This window comes from Aspergillus brasiliensis (genome assembly GCF_001889945.1).
Source record: "Aspergillus brasiliensis CBS 101740 unplaced genomic scaffold ASPBRscaffold_10, whole genome shotgun sequence".
Lineage (NCBI taxonomy): Eukaryota > Fungi > Ascomycota > Eurotiomycetes > Eurotiales > Aspergillaceae > Aspergillus > Aspergillus brasiliensis.
In genome coordinates, this window is record NW_027137451.1 from 1,034,956 (window position 1) to 1,056,318 (window position 21,363).

At 50.3% G+C, this 21,363-nt stretch overlaps 7 protein-coding genes across 7 annotated transcripts; 4 read left to right on the forward strand and 3 right to left on the reverse strand.

Annotated features, from left to right (window-relative positions):
* Positions 1-5,904: 5,904 nt before the first annotated feature.
* On the forward strand, positions 5,905-7,800 carry ASPBRDRAFT_130965 (uncharacterized protein; the record flags this gene model as incomplete). Its single annotated transcript, XM_067618279.1, has 1 exon — positions 5,905-7,800. One exon carries the CDS (start codon positions 5,905-5,907, stop codon positions 7,798-7,800), a length of 1,896 nt encoding a protein of 631 aa, XP_067476898.1.
* ASPBRDRAFT_46009 (uncharacterized protein) lies at positions 7,574-9,324 on the reverse strand. Its single transcript, XM_067625526.1, has 3 exons — positions 9,162-9,324; positions 8,961-9,085; positions 7,574-8,903 (listed from the first exon to the last, which is right to left on the reverse strand). Exons 2-3 carry the CDS (start codon positions 9,017-9,019, stop codon positions 7,940-7,942), a joined length of 1,023 nt encoding a protein of 340 aa, XP_067476899.1. The 5' UTR covers positions 9,020-9,085; positions 9,162-9,324; the 3' UTR covers positions 7,574-7,939.
* Positions 9,325-10,005: 681 nt separating this feature from the next.
* Positions 10,006-12,441, forward strand: ASPBRDRAFT_130930 (uncharacterized protein; the record flags this gene model as incomplete). Its single annotated transcript, XM_067618275.1, has 1 exon — positions 10,006-12,441. The coding sequence occupies one exon, from the start codon at positions 10,006-10,008 to the stop codon at positions 12,439-12,441; it is 2,436 nt and encodes an 811-aa protein (XP_067476900.1).
* Positions 12,442-13,197: 756 nt separating this feature from the next.
* On the reverse strand, positions 13,198-16,006 carry ASPBRDRAFT_46011 (Zn(II)2Cys6 transcription factor). Its single transcript, XM_067625527.1, has 4 exons — positions 14,884-16,006; positions 14,397-14,831; positions 13,460-14,351; positions 13,198-13,394 (listed from the first exon to the last, which is right to left on the reverse strand). Exons 1-4 carry the CDS (start codon positions 15,816-15,818, stop codon positions 13,350-13,352), a joined length of 2,307 nt encoding a protein of 768 aa, XP_067476901.1. The 5' UTR covers positions 15,819-16,006; the 3' UTR covers positions 13,198-13,349.
* Positions 16,007-16,314: 308 nt separating this feature from the next.
* On the forward strand, positions 16,315-17,924 carry ASPBRDRAFT_46014 (uncharacterized protein). Its single transcript, XM_067625528.1, has 4 exons — positions 16,315-16,677; positions 16,827-16,988; positions 17,052-17,058; positions 17,144-17,924. Exons 1-4 carry the CDS (start codon positions 16,555-16,557, stop codon positions 17,599-17,601), a joined length of 750 nt encoding a protein of 249 aa, XP_067476902.1. The 5' UTR covers positions 16,315-16,554; the 3' UTR covers positions 17,602-17,924.
* Positions 17,925-18,444: 520 nt separating this feature from the next.
* Positions 18,445-19,209, forward strand: ASPBRDRAFT_131466 (uncharacterized protein; the record flags this gene model as incomplete). Its single annotated transcript, XM_067618331.1, has 1 exon — positions 18,445-19,209. The coding sequence occupies one exon, from the start codon at positions 18,445-18,447 to the stop codon at positions 19,207-19,209; it is 765 nt and encodes a 254-aa protein (XP_067476903.1).
* Positions 19,210-20,171: 962 nt separating this feature from the next.
* ASPBRDRAFT_57286 (uncharacterized protein) lies at positions 20,172-21,084 on the reverse strand (the record flags this gene model as incomplete). The annotated part of the gene is made up of 2 exons (XM_067627722.1): positions 20,172-20,569; positions 20,670-21,084. 2 exons carry the CDS (start codon positions 21,082-21,084, stop codon positions 20,172-20,174), a joined length of 813 nt encoding a protein of 270 aa, XP_067476904.1.
* Positions 21,085-21,363: the final 279 nt, after the last annotated feature.

Genomic DNA, 21,363 nt, shown 5'->3' on the forward strand with positions numbered 1-21,363 from the left:
AGTTGCCAGGGTATAATAGTAATACTGGCCCTTCGTATATATATATTTCTAAAATATATAGCAGTACTGTATGCTCACCTGTCCGTCATAAACATCAACTAGTACTACTACTCGGACTTTCACGAAAAGCAAACTAAGAGCCAACAAACAGCATTGCACCTAAACTGTTGAATACTACTACGTATTGTAGATCTTGCGATATATAATGCAGGTATCCGTATCGGAATCGCCTTGGTCGCTGAAAATGGATGAATGGACAAGGTATGCAAGATTAGATTCTATTTGGTAAGGCATTGTTGGAAAGTAAGTGAGCATGTACTTGATGTGCGACGAAGAATAATCCGACACTTTCTGACGCAAGTTCGTAGTCTTGTAGTAGTATATTGTTCTTCCATATGCTCATCTTCCTCTGAATCTTATCATATAAACTGGGCTAACGCGTGCGACGTGGAAGGTGTTCCATATAGCTGGTAGTATTTACTAGACCCAGCAGTATATATTGAGACTTTTGTATCATACTTGGTCTATTTCATTATTACTATTTTATGCAGTTCTTGATTATGATATATATCGTTGAGATCTGTATATATATCAGATGCCGTTCACCAGTTTATTCTGCGGAGCATATATTGACTGCAAGTTAGGCTAGAGAGACTCCCATACAATATATGGCAAGAAGTCCTGCATAATAACCCTTAATCGATGTTTAGAGACAAGGGATTCCTGGACTTTGTGATTGCCTGTGAGAATTTCAGATTGATCTACGGATGAGAGCAATAGTTAACTCAGCCCTTCCAGACACACCCTAGAAGATATATATAGTATTCGTGACGTTCGGTAATCCGCTGATACTACTACTAGTAGTATCAGCCCCATCACCAGTACTTGCCTTTCGTTGTTAGTATCCTTTAGGAGTAGATACTACTAATACATCACCAAGTCGGTATTCCGATTTACTTTGATGGACAACATTATGGCGTCTTCGATGGAGTTAGTTTTGTCAATATCATCCTGTCTATTGCTTGTTTAGATTGCTCCTCTTTTGATATACATGCACATTTGTTAGCTGAAGAATGACCAACATTTGGGACTTAGAGCAGGTGGGATGAACGAGGATCTATCCATATTAGAGCAACTCCTTTCAGTGCAGTGATGATGGAGCCAGGAAATATAATGCATTATATGCCTGTTCACGGCTAAAAGGATCTATCTTCCCGTATATCTATCTGTATCTGGGCGCTGGAATGAAGTGATCTCTGGAATGTATCACGGACTACTAGTATTTTCATCTCCTGACTGCCCTAGCATGATGGCCTCTCCTCCCTCAATCGAGCAATATAGTGTATGGAAGATTATAGCAAGTCTGTAGGTATAGCGGTATCGTCTCTGCGCATCGGATAACATGGGGATAATAACCATATGTAGGAATAATGACTAGCAGTTACCATTAGAGCATCAAAATCATTGCTTATTGTCTTGAACTTGAAATTATGGTAAATGATGTGATTTACCTGCTTTAATTACTGCTATGTTCCTAGCTGGCACATGTACCTACTGTAGCTTGTTCCGTTGTTGTCATGCACAATCAGTAGAATGCTTCTGTAGTAGCTGCGGAAATAGATAAGCGCTGTCTTCTGACCCTTCTAAGTCCTATTTAGTAGTACTGATAGATGCCTCGTGCTGGAGAACATATTCTTGATGGGTTATCATACTAGGTGAAGCCAAAGATTGGAACTGAAAGCTTAGTTAATGGCCCGATTATAGTAAATTACCTTCAAGACCGGACAAACGAACAGGTGTATCAAGTAAAAGAGCAATTCCCCAGCAGGTCATAGCTAATTCTATCATTCATACTTGACCGTAGGAATGTCCAATCATGGTCTGATCCTCTCCCCGGATAGGGAGGGATTTCGAAGGGGATTGATAATCGTCGCACATGGTTCCGAGTATATAGCCATGTAGAATGAATCATGATCGTTATTGTTCTGTTAGTACAGACGGGGACAGAGTGTAGTATAGGTGTTTCCGTCTCCCAAGATATGCATGGGCGTGACACAAGGAATTGAAGACCATGAAAGTCACCTTTGCCTGAAGATACCCACTTCCAGTATTCTCTCCTTTCCGGACTCTCACTGTTCCCTCGGGCCCCAGTGAGCAGTTCGTATAAAGGTGGTTGTCTCCAAAGTTTGGAGCAGTGCGTACAATAGCATACTGACGTATCAGACGGGAGGGATGTATACCAGCAAGTATCATAGAAGGCCATATACGCTAGGCAGTAACGCAGCATATATCTCCTTTTACTACCTTATAACACACTTTCCATACTGCTGACCTGAGGATCACGGGTAGGCTCCTGTAAACAATCGTTCTGCCACTGTCCGATTAATGACAGAGTGATTTCCATTATTTGCTAGGACAGACTTCCAAGAGGTCGGCCCAAGAAGCAAATGGATTATTATGGAAGTTCGTCGATATGACAAAGTAAAGATACCGCGCACTGATCGTGTGGTATAAGTTCTTCCATGATGTTTCTCGGTTGATCAGGAAGCTCCCAACATCAGTGTGACCATGGGTTAGAGCTCCATGCCATTTGTTCATTTCATAAAAAGGGCTGAATATAGATATCTTGCACTATGGTAAAGAGGCTATTCCAGTCAAAAGTAAAATGATGGCCTGAGACCAATTACTTCACCGAGACTAGGACCATGTTTCCTGTATGGCGTATAGCCTCGATGTTCATAGAGCTCACATATACTGGAATGGCAGTGTTCCCCTCACTTTAATTCAGAATTGTGTCTGATAAGTATTTAAGAAATTGAAGTTACCGGAAACCCTTGTCAGTTCTTTTCAATTATAGCTAGGCTGTCATTGGGACTCAATCGAGCCCTCAGAGTGACAGCGGGTCAGCACAATGTCGGAACAAGGCACAAGACACAGGGGGCTTACTATGACAGCGGATCTAACGGGATAAAGATGAGACGGAGGTTCAAACAACACCGACGGAGGCCCGACTATAGGCAGTACGGGGAGGGTTAGCGGGCCATGTAGGCATAGAAGATAAGACACGAAGCACCGCCCGAAGAGGCGAGGCAAAAAAGACCTGATCTGGAGACAGTGGTATAAGATGTGAAGAATTAGGAAATTGACCAGCAGAACTAGTGATTTTGATTTTAGAGACCGCCAAATTACTGCAGTGTATGAGCGTTAATCTGGCTCGCCCTACTGCGTTGTCTGATGCGGATCTGGCTGTCATCATTCACTGAAGTTCAAACAGAGAGGACCTCCATCTGGCTGTTATGCTTTCCCATAAATTCGATCGGGCAGTGTTACGCAGTAGAAAAGGAAGTTATAGCTAAGTAAGCGGCAAAAGCCCTCGTCAGTCTCGGTCACCACATGAAATCAAAAGTTGCACTCTGGAGTTCCTGCGACCAACAGCCGTTTTCTATGATTCTTTTGCATAGAACATGGCTATCCTACTTCTTTTGCTGTCGTACTGAAGATATCCGGGGAGTCGTTGCTTCCGTTTCTTGTAGATGAGCGGCTAGGCTATAGCCTGCATCGCGTGGTCGTTGTAGAGCTCCAGACTCCCTACTACCATTAGATTGATGAAATTACAAATATGGAGTTATAAAGAATGAGCCTGGAAGACCAAGGTTGAAAGTTATCAGTTACTCCGGCAAAAGCAACGGCATTCATAGATAGGAGTACGGAGTATAAGGTGACCAAACATGCAGAATCAGCATATTATGTATGCCTTCATACCAATCCTCTTCACCCTGTGACCACAGCACTAAATTACCCCTTGACGCGAGCGAGATCTACATAGTCATGACAAATCCTGAAAGGCAGATCACTTGTAACACACATGGGCAGAGTGGAACAATCTGCCAGCGATGTCACCTGCAGTGGATCCAAGCTGGCCCCGAAGGACTCCGATGACTGACTGTGATCTCAAATGCCATCGTGCACATGGGATTAATCTATCGAACCCATACCATCAGGGAAATCTCCACTGGTTCTGCTAGTCGCTTTCCAGAGCGTATTTCGCCGTGAACATAGAGCCCAGAAAGCATCATACAGGCTGAACAAACTTTCATTGTCGATAAGGAACCAGTCTCATCCAGCAGTTGACGAATAAGATCTGTTATCACACATCGATAATACAGGCATGGTTACACCGTCGAGGATAGTCTCTTTCCGATCTATCGAACTGAGTATGTGAAGTAAGTGTTGTCCGGTAAGTTACACCGTCAGTTCTGGATGACGAATTCACCAAGGGTGATGCTGCACGACCACTTGCTATGTGCACTAGTGCGAATTAGCAAAGAAATGAAAGGAAAAAACACAAGGGAGTCTCATGTTGGCAGCCTGCACGATGCAGGAACAGCCACCTAGCATGGGACACATCTACGGCACGCAAATAGCATATGTGAGTCTGTGACGACTCTTCTAAGATGGCATTCAACTCCCGATGGGAGTCGTCATGCAAATTCCCGCAAGTCTCCTTGATGTCTATCATCCCTTGCCTCCATGCGACACAGTGGCTGCATCGTGGCTGAAAAGGCTTTCCGCGACCGCAGCGAGCGCGTATCATAAATGCCAGTGACTACCAAGCTTCTTCCTCCTTGATCGCTGATGCACGTTAAGCAATACCCAAAAGCAACGACGACCAACCATCGACTCGCTAACGGCGCAAAACAGGGAAACAGGTAATCCCGGGATACGTTGATCGCCGACGGAGAATCGGATCACTGCAGAGGGAGCTCCTAAAGGGATAGTGCTAACCCAGGGATGGCCGATCTCAACCAGGTGCCCTCACTCCCCAGTGAATCAATCCTCCGCGGCTATGGGAAGCTGGTGTTTCATCGAAGATACTTCATAGCATCCTCAGCAGAGCCCGGCATGCCGGTCATTGCTGCCTAAGTGACATGCCGACGTTGGCTGGTACCTGCCTATGAAGTATAAACAACCAGCTCAGTGAGCAGCAGACGAATGGCAAGATCAGGAGCTCCCAACCCAGGTGCAGGAACCGGATGATCGACAAGTCTGAGATGCGCAGCCGGGCAATCATCCGACGCAATCCCAAACCATCCAGTCCCAGCCTCGAATAGTTCCGCCGATCCGACCGATCAGTTTGCGACACGATGATGCGGCCCTGTCGATCATCAAACCCGGGGAGGGAATGCTGAAGGCCAGAGACACAAGCTGTGCGATTCACATGCCAGCCAGAAACCAGTGAAGGTGGTCAGTGCGTTTGTAATTGGTACTGTCTACCAAGCACTTATCGTGAGTCACTGATGGCGACATCGCTGTGGCCTCATCTCACACCGCAACACGCCATCTTGTCGAGTTGGGCATTTAGGTGGCAACAGAGCAAATGACAGCAGCAGCAGCAGCAGCAGCAGCAGCAGCAAGCGATAGAAGCAGCGTTCTGGAAATTGAAATCCGATTGAACTGGGCCAGATCAGCCGTGGATCAACCATGGATACTTGGGATCCACACGGATGAGCGACGCGCAAACCACCGCAAGGGATTCCAGCCCACCATTGCTGTTAGCGGTGCAAAATCTTATCGCTAGCGTCACTGTGTGGCCACGGCCCGGTTTATCAAACGGCCTGGGACTGGCTGAGGCCGAGTTCACAGCGATAGATGACGGCTCATTGCTGCCCATTTTTCAGCGCCTTATAAATCCAGAGCCAAAAAGCAAAGCAATCACCCTGACCCTCCACTGGCCAGGTCCACTTTGCCTTCAGCGGTGACGGAGACCTGATCCCGAAAGCCCATAAAAACAATCGCCAGACCGCAAGGCGGGTCGGGACCCTGAGTGCAGCAAATCTTGTGCCAAATTGTTCTTTTTTTTTTTGCCCGGTGGTTGTGTCTTTCCCCGTCGACTGCCTGCAGAGGATGCCGTCCGAGCAGCCCTACCCGACCCGGGATGATGCCTCCCGATCCCCGAGTCCGAGCAATGACAAGAACAAGGCCACCGTTGAAGTGACGCAGACCAGCCTAGACTCGGCTCCAATGTCTCGGCGATCCTCTCTCTCACTGACCGATCAGGCCAGCAGTAGTAGATTTAACTCCACCCCCGCGACCGGAGCTCAAACCCCGGATCCTCTGTACGCCCACCAGCTGGCCGGCCACGACGACACACTCAAGAAATTCCCCCAGATCATTGCACGCGCCCGTGATGACAGCGAAGATGATTCCTATGAGTTACCCGTGGCACGACACAGTCGCGGTGATGCGGATCCTACCGATGGCCAGCACCACCTCAGCTACCGCCGGCCTTCCATGGTAGCTGCTCAGGGCAGGGACTTCCCCGACGAGGCCGGCTCACCACCCCCCAAGCCCACGCAGGGTCGTCCGCCGGAAATCAGCAGTTTTGGTGCTGAGATCGTGTTGATCGCGGTCTGTTCCGCGGGTCTGATGTTGTTCTCCTTCCTTCTCGGAGATGTACTGGCTCCGCAGCTTCAGTTCCGGCAAGCCCTCGGCATCACCAACACCGAGCTGCCCTGGCTGGTCGGCTCCTTCAACGTCGCCAATGGCTTGTCCGTCGTGGTGTCCGGCTCATTGACCGACCTGACGCCGCCGAAGGCGTTGATGGTTGGGGCCTTCCTCTGGCTCAGTGTCTGGAACATCATCGGTGCCTTCTCCATCCACCCCTCTCGCTATGTGCTTTTCTTCGTGGTGCGCGCCATGCAGGGCTTGGCCATCGGCGTCTTGGTCTCCGGTAGCATGAGCATCCTCGGCCGCGTCTACAAGCCAGGTATTCGCAAGAACCGCGTTTTCTCTGCCATGGCGGCCTGCGCTCCGTTCGGCTTCTCCCTGGGCGCCATCGAGGGCGGTCTCCTCTATCAAAATCTACCCTGGATCTTCGGTTGCAACGCCATCATCACCGCCATCTGTGCCGTAGGCGCCTACTTCTCCATCCCTCCGCTACGCCCTATGGCAGACTCCGTCGGAGGCGAGGTGCCCTCGCTGCGTCAGTTCGACTACCTCGGCGCCGCCTTCGCCGTCGGCGGCTGTGTCTGCCTGCTCTTCGGATTGACCCAGGGCGGCGTCACCGACTGGTCCGTATACACCTGCGTGCTCACAGGGGTGGGCATCGTCCTACTTATCGGCCTCTTCATCGTGGAGCGCTACGTACCACGCCCTCTGATCCCGACCCGCCTCTGGAAAACCAAGGGCTTCACCCCGTTGATGATCGCCTACTTCCTCGGCTTCGGCTCCTTCTTCGGCGCCTGGCAATTCTACGCCATCCAGTTCTGGCTGCGCATCCAGCACGCCAGTCCCATCGACGTGGCGCTGTACCATCTCCCAAACGCCATCTTCGGCGTCATCGCCACCTGGGTGGTCAGCCGCACTTTGCATCTCGTTCCGGGCCATTACATTTACACCATCTCCATGTTTGCCTTTACGCTCGGCCCCGCCTTCTTCCTCCCGCAGACTCCTACCACTACGTACTGGGAATTATCCCTGCCTGGAGTGGCCCTCGTCACTTTCGGCCCCGATCTGGCTTTCGCGGCGGCTTCCATCTTCATCACTAGTAACGTGGCGCGCTCGTACCAGGGCAGTGCGGGGAGTCTGCTGGTCACGAACCAGAACCTTTCGTCGGCGATTATCACCAGTGTTGCGGATGCGATTGGCACACGGGTCGATAAGCAGGCGGATGGAAGTGTTGGGCTTACTGGACTGCGTGCGATTTGGTGGTTCGCGCTGGCGTGTCAGTTGCTGGCGGCGCTGGTTACGGTCACTTCGGTGAGGATACCCAAGGAGGAGGAGAAGGAGCATGTTACATGAGATGCAGTGCTTTATATGATTATGCGTGTCTTGCTTTGCAGTTTCGGGTATACACGGTGCATACAATAGATAGATAGATGGGATCCTCACACTATATACATACATAGATTTCGGGCTTAATTGATTCAATATCCAAAAGTTAATCTTCAACATACTGATGATCCACCACCGGCAAAGGCAACTCCCTATGCAACCTCTCCTGAATCCCCTCCCCATCCTCACCCTCCAACAACCCCCGTCTGAGCAGGAAATCAACCACCACCACCGCACTATTCGGCTTAAACCTGCCCTCAGCAAGCGCCCCCTTCACCTCCTGCACCCCCCACAGCCTAAAATCCTCAACCTCACTATCACTCGGCCTCGGAACCACCTCCCCTTTTCCTAACCTCAACTCATACAAATACTCCACCTCTGGCTGCAACAACTCCATCCCCCCCTCTTTTTTCACATGAAAATACGAAATCCGATCTACATACCTCATCTCCCTCCGCAGAATCTCCTCCGGAATACCTGCTTCCTCGCTCGCTTCTCGCATGATTGCCTCTCGCGGAGGCATACCCGTAGTCAACCCCCCGGCAGCAGTGGTATCTAACATACTGGGATAGGTTTGTTTATGGGGTGAGCGTTTGGCGATCCATAGTTGTAGTTGCAGTGGTGATGGTGTATCTGTATTTGTTTTGGAGACGACTTCGTCAGTATAGCAAAGCATCTGCACCCCGTAGGTAACTATGCCGAAGAGGGCGCTCGCGGCGCGTTCGATTTCCAGGATAACAGTTCCGTCCGGCCCATAGAGGGGGAAGGTCTCGTTGCGCCAGCCTTGGAGGATGCCGTGCGAGGCGAGTTGTTGCAGCGTGGGGAGGAGGATGGCGGTGCGGGTGCTGGCGGTTGCGGTGAGGGGTGTGAGGAGGGTTATTGTTGCGTTCTTGGTGGAGATGGACCAGGTGGAGGGGTCCCAGGGGAAGGTTGATATGAGTTTGTTGGGGATGTAGCCGAGGGTTTGGGGGATACCGGTGATGTGGAAGGCGTGGTAGTTTTGGAGGATGGGGTTGGTGTTGGGATCATGGTTGTTGTTGTTGGTGGTGATGGTGGAAGGGTAGGGGAAGCTATTGGGGTGGTTAGATGGGGTGAATTTGGGGAAGAGAGGGTGTTAATGAACTTGCTTGTCGAGGTCTGCTACGACTTGGTACATTGGTGTTGGTGTTGATGTTGATGTTGACATGGTGTATGTTCTATGGAGTTGCAGTAGTGGTGTTTACTGAGTATAGATGCGGGGGATTGTCAGGTTCTAGATAGTTAGTTAGGTGGATGAAGTAGCACTATAACTACCTAGCAGACTAGTCAGTAGCTACTAGTTTACTCACTAAACTACTCGGTAGAATTAGTGATCGGGCCGAGCTGAGGTCTGGCCGCATCATTTCTCTGCAGGAGATCATCAGATCGGAGGTTTTAGCTAGGATTGACCTGCAGATGCTGAGCAGGTCCCGGGTGGCAGTAACTCCATGGAAGGAGTCACACAATCTCAAAGACTGTGAGGGAAACAACCAAGATCTACACTTGTCTTTCTGAAAGTTGAGAGGATACGGAGTAGTTATATGGCAGACATGGCTGCTATAGCTGTCCCGATCACGTGCACTAGCCTTGCCAGGTGGAATCCGGAATGAAGTCATTCAGGAACGCCCACATCTCCTCCATTTCTCTCCCATCGTCCATTCTGTTTACCAGCACCATCTCTTCTACACCTTCTGAAAATATCTAATTACCGTGGCTCCTCCACAACTCCCTCGCTTTCGCTGGCGCTCCCCCCGGCCCCCCATCAGGCCACCCCTTCCTCCTCCGCCCCTCCGCTTCCCTGCCGCTCGCCATTCGAGAACAGGCAAACTCTTCCGCCATTTTCTTCGCTTTCTGTTCGGCCCATACGCTCCCCTCCGAGCACAATCTCGCCTTTGGAGTTTCCGCCACGAAACGATCCCAGCTCTTCGACATCGAGCACAGGCGGGGCTGTACCGGGCTCTAGTGAAGCGGCAGGCGAGACTCGCACGCAAACGGGTTTCTGGTCGGAAGGGTATACTGAGCTACCTGAACAAAAAGGGGAACCGCTTGGTTGGACGGGCAGCTTCGGCGACGGGTGGTATTGTACATAGGAGGCTGGCGCAAGGCACCGGAGCTTTGCGAGTGGGGAGCAACAAGAGCCCAGGCATCACGCCAATGTCACAGTACGAGCCCTCATCCTCGTCGTCATGGGGCTCTAGTACTGGTCGGGAGCGGGGAGCGCGCCGCAAGAAGGTCTTTGACTACCTGAAGGCTGCCAATGAGCTGCGTCAAACTTATGCTGCGCAATGGTCGGCGCAGATCGGTGGTCAGAGCGACTATGATGCCTATCGTGATACGCCTGGAGCTTTTCCCGACGTGGAGATTGCGCGATCCGAGTTTGAGGAGATGGTAATATTTCCGAGTTATGCGAGACGATTGGTCAAGCATGAGCAGTCGGATGCATACTATAGCCGTCGTCGAGGATCAAATGCTACGCTTGAGGAGTACCGGGGCGAGTCAGATGGATTTGGCACAGGGATGCCGGTATGGGATGAGCTGGAAGACGAAAATGCGATCGTTGCAGTCGATGTGCGTGGCTGGGTATACGCACCTCATCGCGGGCCGATGACTCGAAAGCATCGTCTCATGGTTGCCCTCGCCAGAAAGCTCAGCGGGGTGCCAGCACCTATGAACAGCACGAACGAGGGCGATGATGCCAATGTAAATGATTCTAGAACAAACGATAAGGGTGATGAAGAGCTGGTAAATACGCAGGCACAGTCGATCATTAGGCAGGCCGAAAAGGAGGCCGACCCGATGTGGAAAGACAGCGCAGAGAATCGTGATACCCAGAATACTCCTGGACGTCCTCTCCAGAGGGCAGCAACGGCACCGCTGAGCAAGGATGAACTGTCCGTCGCCAATGCGCACCTCCTGGAGCGACTACGTCCCTTTTTGACGAACCCGGTAACAAGCATACCCGTCACTGTGTTCTTCTTCAACAACGAGAAGAGCCAGTCGAGAAGTGTCATGACCGATGAGTCAGGCCATTTCCGGCTACGAGCGTCGCTACCATTTATCCCGACTCACGTCCGTGTGCTAGCCTCGGAAGATCTCTCGGCCGTGAAGGAAGTGAAGGTCATCGAGCCCACGGGCGTCAGCCTAATCAGCGATATCGACGACACAGTGAAACATTCCGCCATCGCTAGCGGGGCCAAAGAGATGTTTCGCAACACGTTCGTCCGTGAGTTGAACGAGTTGACGGTCGACGGTGTCACTGACTGGTACGGCAAGCTGGCCAAAATGGGAGTCGACCTGCATTATGTCTCCAACGCCCCATGGCAGCTGTATCCGCTTCTGGAACGCTACTTCAAGCTAGCCGGCCTGCCCCCTGGTTCTTTCCATCTGAAGCAATACAGTGGTATGCTCCAGGGTATATTCGAGCCTACGGCGGAAAGGAAGAGGGGCTCTTTGGAGCAGATTCTGAAAGACTTTCCTACCCGCAAGTTCATTCTTGTTGGTGACAGCGGTGAAGCAGATTTGGAAGTGTATACCGACATTGTTCTGGCCAACCCGGGGCGTATCCTGGGAATCTTCATTCGCGACGTTACCACCACCGACCGAAGGAAATTCTTCGAGAAATCAGTGGATCACCTGGAACATGACCTGAACCGCAGCCGCAGCACTTCGCAGCTTGTGGACACCTCTGATTCCGTGTCTAAACGGCCGGCATTACCGCCTCGGCGGCCCGTGGAAACGTTTGATCCGTCCGCAGATGCCGTGAGCCTCGACAACGCCGACTTGATAGATCTTCGTGACGAGGTGGAACAAAAGGTGTCTTTGGCTGATCCGAAGAAGCCCTCCGCCGGGCGCGGACCGCCTGCGAAACCTTCCAAGCCCTCCGCGTTGCGCTCGGTTTCGACAAACCCAGAATTGAGCAAAGACGATCAGCCCTCGCTTCAAGAAGCAGTCAAACGCAAGCCTGTGCCACCACTACCCCCACGCCGCTCTTCGACTAAACCTGATATCTCCACCGATAGATTTGTTGATATTGAGAACAACACGCCTGAAAATAATGGAGGGGGCCAAATGCCCCTACGTCCTAAGCCTAACATACAAGATACCCCCAACGACAACGGAATTGACACGAGACCTACACGCTCAAAGCAGCCACCCCCGCCTCCACCACCACGCAGAACCAACACAGGGGCTTCAACCGCGGCCTCTCCCTCATCACAAAGTACAAACCGCCCAGCCCCAGCTCCTCAGAAACAGTCCTACCCTGCATCGGCAGCCACAGCAGCGCTACAGTATGCCTCCGACCGTCTGAACTGGTCTCCAACCCCTTCAAACATACTCCGGCCAGCCCAGCCGAACTCATCGAGTCGGTCCAGCATCAGCGTCGACAGCAGCAATGCGAACTCAACAGCCGTCCCAGCAGCTCCACTACCCAATAAACGAGAAGAACTATGGCGACGTCGCTGGGCACACGCCCAGGAAGTTCTGGAAAAGAAGGGCGTGGTACTGGGTAGCTGGCGCGTGGGACAGGATGCACAGGATGTGAGTTGCTGGTTGGTAGAAGAGGCACTGAAGGATATGAAACGGGGTTGAAGCGTAAATAAGTTACTAGCGAAACGATTAAATAGACTGCCAGCCCCATAAATGGCAGTGGCAAGGCCCTGGTTGGTCACGTTGCATATATACAATACATACATGTATAGTTTCCAGCGCTATCTGAGAAGTTGTTCAGCCTCAAAAGTAACTGCCGCAAGTAGCTATAGTAGTACCATTGGACGGTGTTGAGCATCCACTCGCTGCATCTTGATAACGGTGAAGTCTGAAATCATCAAGCATACCCCAAAACTAAGAAATCCTCATACTATCAATCTATAGGCTGGCTTCGTGTTCCCAATTACCACACAAATCAGAGGGCTGTCAAAAACCATCAGTAGTAATAGTTAGTCGACGAATAGTTAACTAGTTACCCCAGACGCAGCATACTAATAATCAGATAACTAGATGTAGTCGGGACTGCCTTACTTGACCGCCCCTCTGACCGCCAAAAGCGGCAGAACCTAGTCGACCTCGCAAGAAAGAGTGCGGAAATAAGCGGATATAAGCGGGTATAATTTCTATACGGCTCCGAAAAAATGAGTCAGCATTCTGTATAGTTTTTGACCGCCTTGATATAGGGGGTGGCAGAATTTTATAGTATAAGGGTGGGTAGTTGTTACTATATGCTTTTGAGTGCTTGGGTTGTCTTCCTGATATAGTTATAATGGTATTACTATCTCATGCGTAGGCTGAGGCCATGCCTATGTATTAACACAAGTTGACAGGATGTTACAACTACTAAAAGTAGTGATATTCACACCTATATTATACAGCATCGAAGTGCTTATAACTAACTACTAGTCTAATAATACATCATCATCTGGACGATCCTAGGCAAGGGATTTTGTCTATTTCTTCCTGGACGATTATATATCACATAAAACCATAACTAGTTAGTATATCTATTACAACCCAAATGTCGAAGCGTCACCGGGAAGATTTGTAAATGCCTGTGCCAAAGCGAGATAAGTAAGACCAGCACACATGCGCCACGGGGAATGTGGTAGGAACTTACCCATGAGTCTAACTGTGTCCACCACACGGATCCCTCCAAGTTCTCGATGAAGCCGATATCGCTATCAGGTCCAAACGGCGTCGCCAAATCTGCCGCCGGCTGCAGACCACCGGAATAAGCCATCGAGCTGTCCAGTGATATAGGGGAGTAGATGTTGTTGAGACCAATCTGATGCGCTTCCATGGGTAATTCATCCCGGCGTGTGTTGGGTTTAGACCGCTGTTGCTCAGGTGAATGCACCAAGCAGTCGGCGTCCGGGCCAATCTGTTGATGAACTTCCTTTCGTAGTTCTTCTAGGATAATACTGTAGCGACGGCTGGGACAGTTCTTACGCGTGGCTTCTGCCAAGTGTTGTTGGCATGTCTCTGCTAACCTGAAGAGTGAGCTCAGAGAGACGTCACCGGTGCCCGGAGATGAAGACCTTGGGTTAGTTTCGCGGTGTTGTTGGATAATATAGATGTAAGCCACTGTGATGGCACAGAAGCATACGTAGTGCGTAAACCAGAACGAATCAATCAAGATGCTCTGTTTGGCCAGACCGTCTACCAGTTCCATGACCTCTTGAGCGGCTTCGACACATTTGCGTACTAGAGTAGACGCTAAAGGATGCGGGGTTGGCGGCCTACGGCGCAGGTCTGAAATGTCGTTGAGGAGAAAAGATCTGGTCGCATGAATGACCGCGTGCGAGTAAGCTAGTTGTAGTACCTGGCTTTGCCTACAGAGGGGCGGAATGAGACTGGTTGCGCGCACTCCATTGAAGATTGGCGGGGCTGTAGTTTTCCATTCCTCCAACCTAGACGTGAGCCGAGCAGCCGTATCGAGTGGTGGACTCCGAGACGATGGGTTCACTGTGTAGAGCTGACGAGAGATGTCACCCAATATCCGACCCAGTCTGTACCGTCAGTATCGGCATGCAAACGGGGAACCGAGAACGCACTTGAAATGTAGAATCGATGCAATCATCATGCAATCAGCAGACCCCGTGCGTCTTTCAGGATCCTCCTGAAGCATGTCTTCATCATTGATTTCATCCGGAAGGTCCTGGTCAATGTCTTCATCATGTAACAGTCGTGGTCTACCAAACATCACGCTGAGGTATCTATCCAACATATATGCGCTCCAAAGGATGCGCTTGCGGAGCTCTCTCTCCAGGTAGGTATTTCCTCCCCTAGGGAGCCTGCCTGGGAACTTCCGATGCAGACCCAGCGCCGTTACGAGCTGAAGGGCAGTGCCGAATGAATACCAGCATTCATTTGCTCTAGACGTAGACAACAAGTAAAGGCACTGACCAAGCCTAGCCTGAACGCTCTCTAGTCGTGGGGGACCAGACTCCAGAGAGGTCATGTATTTTGAGGCCGCATACCACTGCTCGCTGAGATAGCTCAGTATGATAGGCTCGAGAGGAATGGCAGGCAATAACGTACCTTCTACACCAGCCATCTGCCGGGTGGTCTGGCTTCTGCTCCTCGTAGAGGGTGCTCACAGCAAAGATCATGAGGATGATAGCCGCCCGCACTACCATGGGGCCCGTCGGGGGGTTTGCCGAGGATACATTGTTCAGGTACACCTGACAGAGCCACTCCTCTACGATTCCCCGATGAAGGAAACGATATGTGACCATCGAAAAATCAAAATAGATGTTTACCAATTCTTGCGCTTTATCGAAAGGGGGCAGTGAAAAGGTAACCTCGCGGTAGTCCGAGTATGGCTTATCACCAAACATGAACACCGAGGTATTCCTGGGGGAGGACTCATTCTCCAGACGATCCGGAATGTCATGCACTTCATCCTGATGTAGGCGACGCCAGACTCGGTTGAGAAAGGAGACTCCCGAAGCAGGCCCCAGATAATTGCCTTCGAAGTCGGTCACCGCCGGGTCAGGGGAATTGCGCTCCGAGACCTCATTCCGAGTTGTAGGCTGCTGAGGCGAACCTGTAGCTACTCTAGAAGACTGTCGCGAGGATGATGAGCGCCGATGTCTCTGACCCCCATCTATTTGGGTGGCTCTCTTGGCACGAGGACTGTATGCGTGGCTGTCCGCCATTGACGGCGGTGCGGGGAGGGGCTCTGGAGGCAACCCCCGAGAGTAAGCGGCAGTATATTGACAGGGCAAATCCAGTCGCGTGCACCTGATACACGGAAGAGTTCCCGTACAGCGAGTCTTCTTCTCCTTGCAGTGATCGCAGGCACGCGTGATCTTCTGTCGCGGTCCATTGGTGGGTTTGGCTGGGGAGTCCGACGCCCGTCTGGGGCGTTTTGCGGAGATCAAGTCATCTGTGTCAGATAACCGACGCTGGGGAGTGATCGGAGTGCCTGGGGACAATACACTGCCCCCTCCTGCTGCCAGGCCTGCGGCCATGGGTCTAATAGCTCAGGACTTTCTGGTGGAGTCTGCTGTTGAGACATGAACGGTGGATGAGGCTGGATCTTTTTCCGGGGGAGTGGGAATGGGGAAACGGAAGCACTGGGCGAGACAAGTCTACCCCAGATTTCAAGGGTGGAGAGACGTGCAGCAAGCATCGGCAGGGGAGAAGTCTCCGAGAAGCGAGAAATGGAGAAGAATGATAGAAATGACAGAAGGAGTCAAAGAGTCAAAGTTGTGAGGGGGAATTGCGGGGGTCCGAGCCGAACCATCGGAGTTCCGCCGCGGACTCCTTTCCGAAGCTCATTCTGGCATAAGATTCCGCATTGGTTGAAGTCCGCCACGATCTAGATAGTCAAGAACGGGAGTAATAGTATTATAAGCATTATGAATTCTAAGTTAGAGCAAAGAGAAGTGACGATGCAGCCAGAAAGAGGATACTTACACTGTGCTGTACCCTCTTCGTTGCTGTACGTCACGTGATCCCCACACTGGTATCTTCACCCAATCACATCAACATTGCGAAATACGAAATCCTTCACTGACCATAAGATATCACTTAGTCGCGGATGCTCACCTAGTGTCGATCTTGTGTCCCTCGCAGTAAGACATGTAAGGGGGAGAGGGAGAAGGAGAGGAAAACCCAGCCGCAAACGCGGAGATTTCTCGTTTCCCAAAACAGTAAAGTCTTGGCTTTAATTCAACCTCACCTCTTGGGACAGATTCTGCAACAATGCCTTCAGCAGGCCATAAGCCCACTCAATCCCCAAGTATGGAGCAACGAGGCGATGGATCACAACATGGGGGAACGGGCAAGGCCTCAGAAACCAAACAATTCCAGTATACGTGGCCGGAGGTGTGTGAACCATTCCCGTGCATGGCCTATCTACTATAGACATCCTCCATCTATCAAGCTCACCATCACCTTATACTCAACGGCGATGCTATGATTCTTGTATATCTAAAATCTGTAGATGACTTACACTGTCTATTATTACTATCCAGATTTCCAGACAACATGATATAATGCTCTCGTCGCATCTAGACATGTTGCACCAAGTGAAAAGTCAACTCCACCCAGACGGAGAGGAATCGCAATTGGTGTCCAACATGCTGGACAAGACTAAGAGACTAATTTCTCAGTTTGATATTCTCAAGAAACGAGTGGTAGGTTGCAGCTCTCTCGTTCTTTCCTATTTCTGTCCGTGCTATTGTTGACAATTCTGGCAGGTGCCCAGTAAGTTCTTCTACGCCTACCCGCTGCTCTAATGGGTAAAAATGGAGATATCGACTTAGTACAGAGAATAGTAACCTCCTCATAGAGCTCAACACAGCCACTCCAGAGTCGGACACTCGCTCGTCGGAGTCCATGTCGACGTCAAGCAATCGCAAGGTGCCAAAGAAAGACAAAAAACGTCATGCACACAACATAGATGACTCGGAAGAAGGAGGGGCAACAGCACCGGAAGACCATGATCCCCAGTCTGCAAGGTCTTTAGCTGTGCAATCTAATAAACGAAAGCGTATGGACGAGTTCATTCCAGGAGCCAATGAAGACATAAGACATATCTCGCCCGTGTCAGTGGATACAGAGGACATCTCAGAGGAAGTACAACGAAGACTAAAAATCAAGGAGGAACAACGCAAGAGGCGGGGCACTTCGAAAGCCGACAAACGCAAGAGAGACAGTCTGACATCTAACGGGAGCACAACTTCTACCAGGACCGCGACAAAACAACCTAGAAAGAAGGCTAGAGTTGGGACGATGTGGGATCGTTAAGGGGGGTCTCAAGTTCGGGTCTGCTACCCCAGACTTACCATTACCCCGGATTACCCCATACTTACCCCCAGACTTTTGTGAATTGCAACCCTCCCAGGTCCGGAGTCACGGCCGAATGACTGGAACTCACTATCAATAGACAAATGACAGGCAGGTAGGAATTGGAAAACACGGGTCTACTCATCTTCTTCTGACGTTTCTTTTGTCACATTCGAGAATTTGGCCATATCATTGGCTAGCCCTATGTACATCAATGCAACCTTATCTATAGCGGACGGGATAATAATAGCACGGCCCTGAGTGACAGCTCGATAGAATCCATGGTACTCTACCCATAGCTCGTCAACAATAGTCATTTCATACTTCGTCCTGAACTTTAGCATCATGACCCGACGAAGTCACGGGCGATTCTGGGAGTATAAAGAGGCCCCTCCAATTCCCAGGGCCATTCTGAAATCTTTCTCTCTCCATCTCCCTCGGCTAAAAAAACGTCTTGAGGTTGAGGTCAAATCTGCTTTAACTTGTTCTGCGTTGCTTTCAAACAAATACCTATACTACAAACTCCGAAAGAACCTATACACTCTAGAGATACGAAAAACATCTCTACAATCTGCTTTTATTGTTTAAACCTATACTTACAACACCGAATTCCCTAACTATTCCTCGAGAGATCCGTATACATCTCTCCTACAAACCTTTACTTCATACATCGTCATCCACCTCCTACTCTCGAGAGATCCGAAAACGTCTCTCCATATATCTCTACCCCTTTTACTATCTCTACCTCCTATCTCTACCTACCAAACCCACCTATCTCTTATTCTTCTCTTCTTATCAGTCAACATGGCTGCTCCTCCCGCTTCCAACTTCTTCTACCACACCCGTGCCCGCAATCAAGGCGGCCGGTTCCCTCCTCGTCCGTCCAGAAACAACGGACCGAAACCATCTGCACCATTCAACCGTGCCAACAACACCTCCTCCAATGCTCCTCAACGTCAGAGGCAGCCAAACCATCCTCCAACTCAAAGTGGGCCATCATCAAACCCACGGTCCCAGAGACCATCCGGCACATTCTACCCTCACTACAAATCCAACGCTGGCATCTCTAAGCCAACCTCCCGCAAGAATAATCGGGATTTCGACGGAGATATCTCCATGACTGACGTATACGTCAAGCCTCAAACTCAAAAGAGGCAGCCTATCAATCCTCCTCCTCATACCCAAAACCAACCCAACACCGGCCGTAGAGCCAACTACAACAACACCAATATCAACCACCGCAAATCAAACGACGGGGATACTATCATGCTCGACGCATGCCCCATTCCCTCTCAGAACCAGAAGAGGCAATATAACAACCTCATCAACACCGTCTTCAATACCTCTTATCAGAATCGGCGCGGCACAGCCATCAAGTCCGCCCCTAGAAGACCATTCTCTAGGGATGCCGATGGGGATTCACCCATGTTCGATATCTACGACATGGTCCCCACCACCCAACCTATCCAAGATACCACACAGATGGTACCAGTCCAACTGGCCACGGCCACACCAATCTACGTTCCCGTCGACTTTGACGGCGACTCCATGATGCTCGAAGTCTTCTAAGACAGTAAGTCTCCCTCCATCTATGATACTATACACACACACACACACACACACACACATACTAACCCATAATAGGCATCCACAACAACCAACTTAGTCTACAGGACACCCAGCGGAGGAATCACAAAGAATTTCTGGGGGAATATCATGTACAACATGATTCTTTTCTTTTATACCATTTTAATATATCTGTGGGGACGTACCAAGAACCAGCATGTCACAAACCAAGTGGGGGCAAACCCAAGGCCCAAGTGGAGGACACATCTATGAAAACTTTGGGGATTCAAATCTTGTATCATGTCTTTTCTTTATCTTCTTCTTTTCTGTGGGGACGATTCAGCGTGATTCAGCGCAGCATGTTATCTTTCTTTCTTTTCTTTTCTTTTCTTTTGTCTTCAAAGATACCCCTGTATGGCACCCGTGTTGCGCACGCCCCGGTCCAGGTTTTCTTCCTATACTCACTGAAGACTAAAGACGGTGGTAGGAGTTTTCCCTGGACCTTGCCTATCAGGTTTATACCCGAATGGGGGGGTTGTTGCCTTAAGCCTTTAGTTTTGGATTCTTGAGTTGAGAGATCAATCTAAAGACATCTCACTCGCACTTTGGATATTTCTTATCATAATTGAGTCGTAATATTGTAGATGTAGGAAGGGTTGTGGAGTGCTGGTTAGGTGGTTTGTCTGCTTATGGGATACGACTAGAGCGTTAAAGGTTGCGGATTGTATTGACTGTATGGGACAGGAATCGTTGACCATGGTATGATGTTTCCGTTACTATAGTAGCTCTTCTGCTCAGTAACCAGCCATGGTTAACCTAAGTACTGCTATGTACAATAACAGACAAGCCTATAAACAGCATGACATTACCAAATACATTATTTCGCTCGCTCCATATAAACAAAGTCATAATGCAATACGGTATAAAACACGTGGAACCCCTTACATATCCCAGCAAGCATACCCTTACGCTTCGACCGCGCCGGGCGAAATCGCAAGGATCACAACAAAAGCAGTGACTATCAGAGCAGCCGCTACAAACGCAGTCAATGTAATACTACCTCGGCTGGCCGGAAACTTGCCCCTGATAATCCAATACTGACTTTCAAAGTAGCGGTGGAATCCAACCAGTAGGATCAAAATCGCAACTCCAATGAATGTCGTGCCTAACGGCTTACCGATGCTCCGAAGGCGTGATGAAGCAGATGTTACCTGTATGGCCGTGGGATCATATGCAGAAGATGACACAATAGACAGGTTGTTTGCGTTGGACCCAGCGCTGTTAAGCCGGAATAACTGGGTTACCGCAATTCCAATCGACGCAAAGGCTAGCGATGTCCGCAGCCATGCAAGAAAGGTTCGTTCTAGAGTATTGGAAAGGAACCCGGTTAACTAGGTCGTATACGGACGTGGGGGCACAGCAGAAACAGAAAAAGCAACAGCTGCTGCAGCTGCAAAACATACCCAAAGCAAGATGATCCCGCGCCACACTGCCTTTATTCTCTAGTTCCAAACTTCCATATTTATCTGCCAGCCGACTATACCACGAGCCGCGCTGTTCTTCCGAGTTACCCTGGGAATTCTGCTGATCGGGATCCCGAGAGGCCGTGTTATTATTGACCGGAGTGTTTGTTGATCCCGAGTCCCTGTTCCGTAACCCGTCCGTAGAATGATAGTTGCGCCGAGAGGTGTCCGAGTTGCTCACGATCGGAGTGACCTCGTTGACCGGTCGCGATTGACCCTGGTCAGGCACGGTGACCGTTTCGAAGGGAGCCATGCGGTGTGGCTCAGGTTGAGACACATGAGACGAAGATCGCTGCGTGGGAGATAAGGCGTCCGTCTGCCTGGCGTACGGCGCGGTCAAATCAGAGGATTCCATGATGGCGTGCTCGCGGGATCGCAGGGTTTATTAGACTAGATGGCTGCTAGGGCGGGAGTCTGGATCTTTTACTCAAATGGATCAGGTGGATAACGGATGGTCCCCAGTTCCTGAGCGGTGGAGTTTATGCTGATCGGATCTGTTGTACGGAGTACTTTGTACGATAGCTTGTCCGGTAAGGTAGAGAGAAGGAGGGAGATTTTGAAGGGACTGTCTTCAGTCTGTCCCTCTCTTAGTGTGTGTGTGGCATGGAGTAGTCTGATGGGAAAAGAAAAAAGA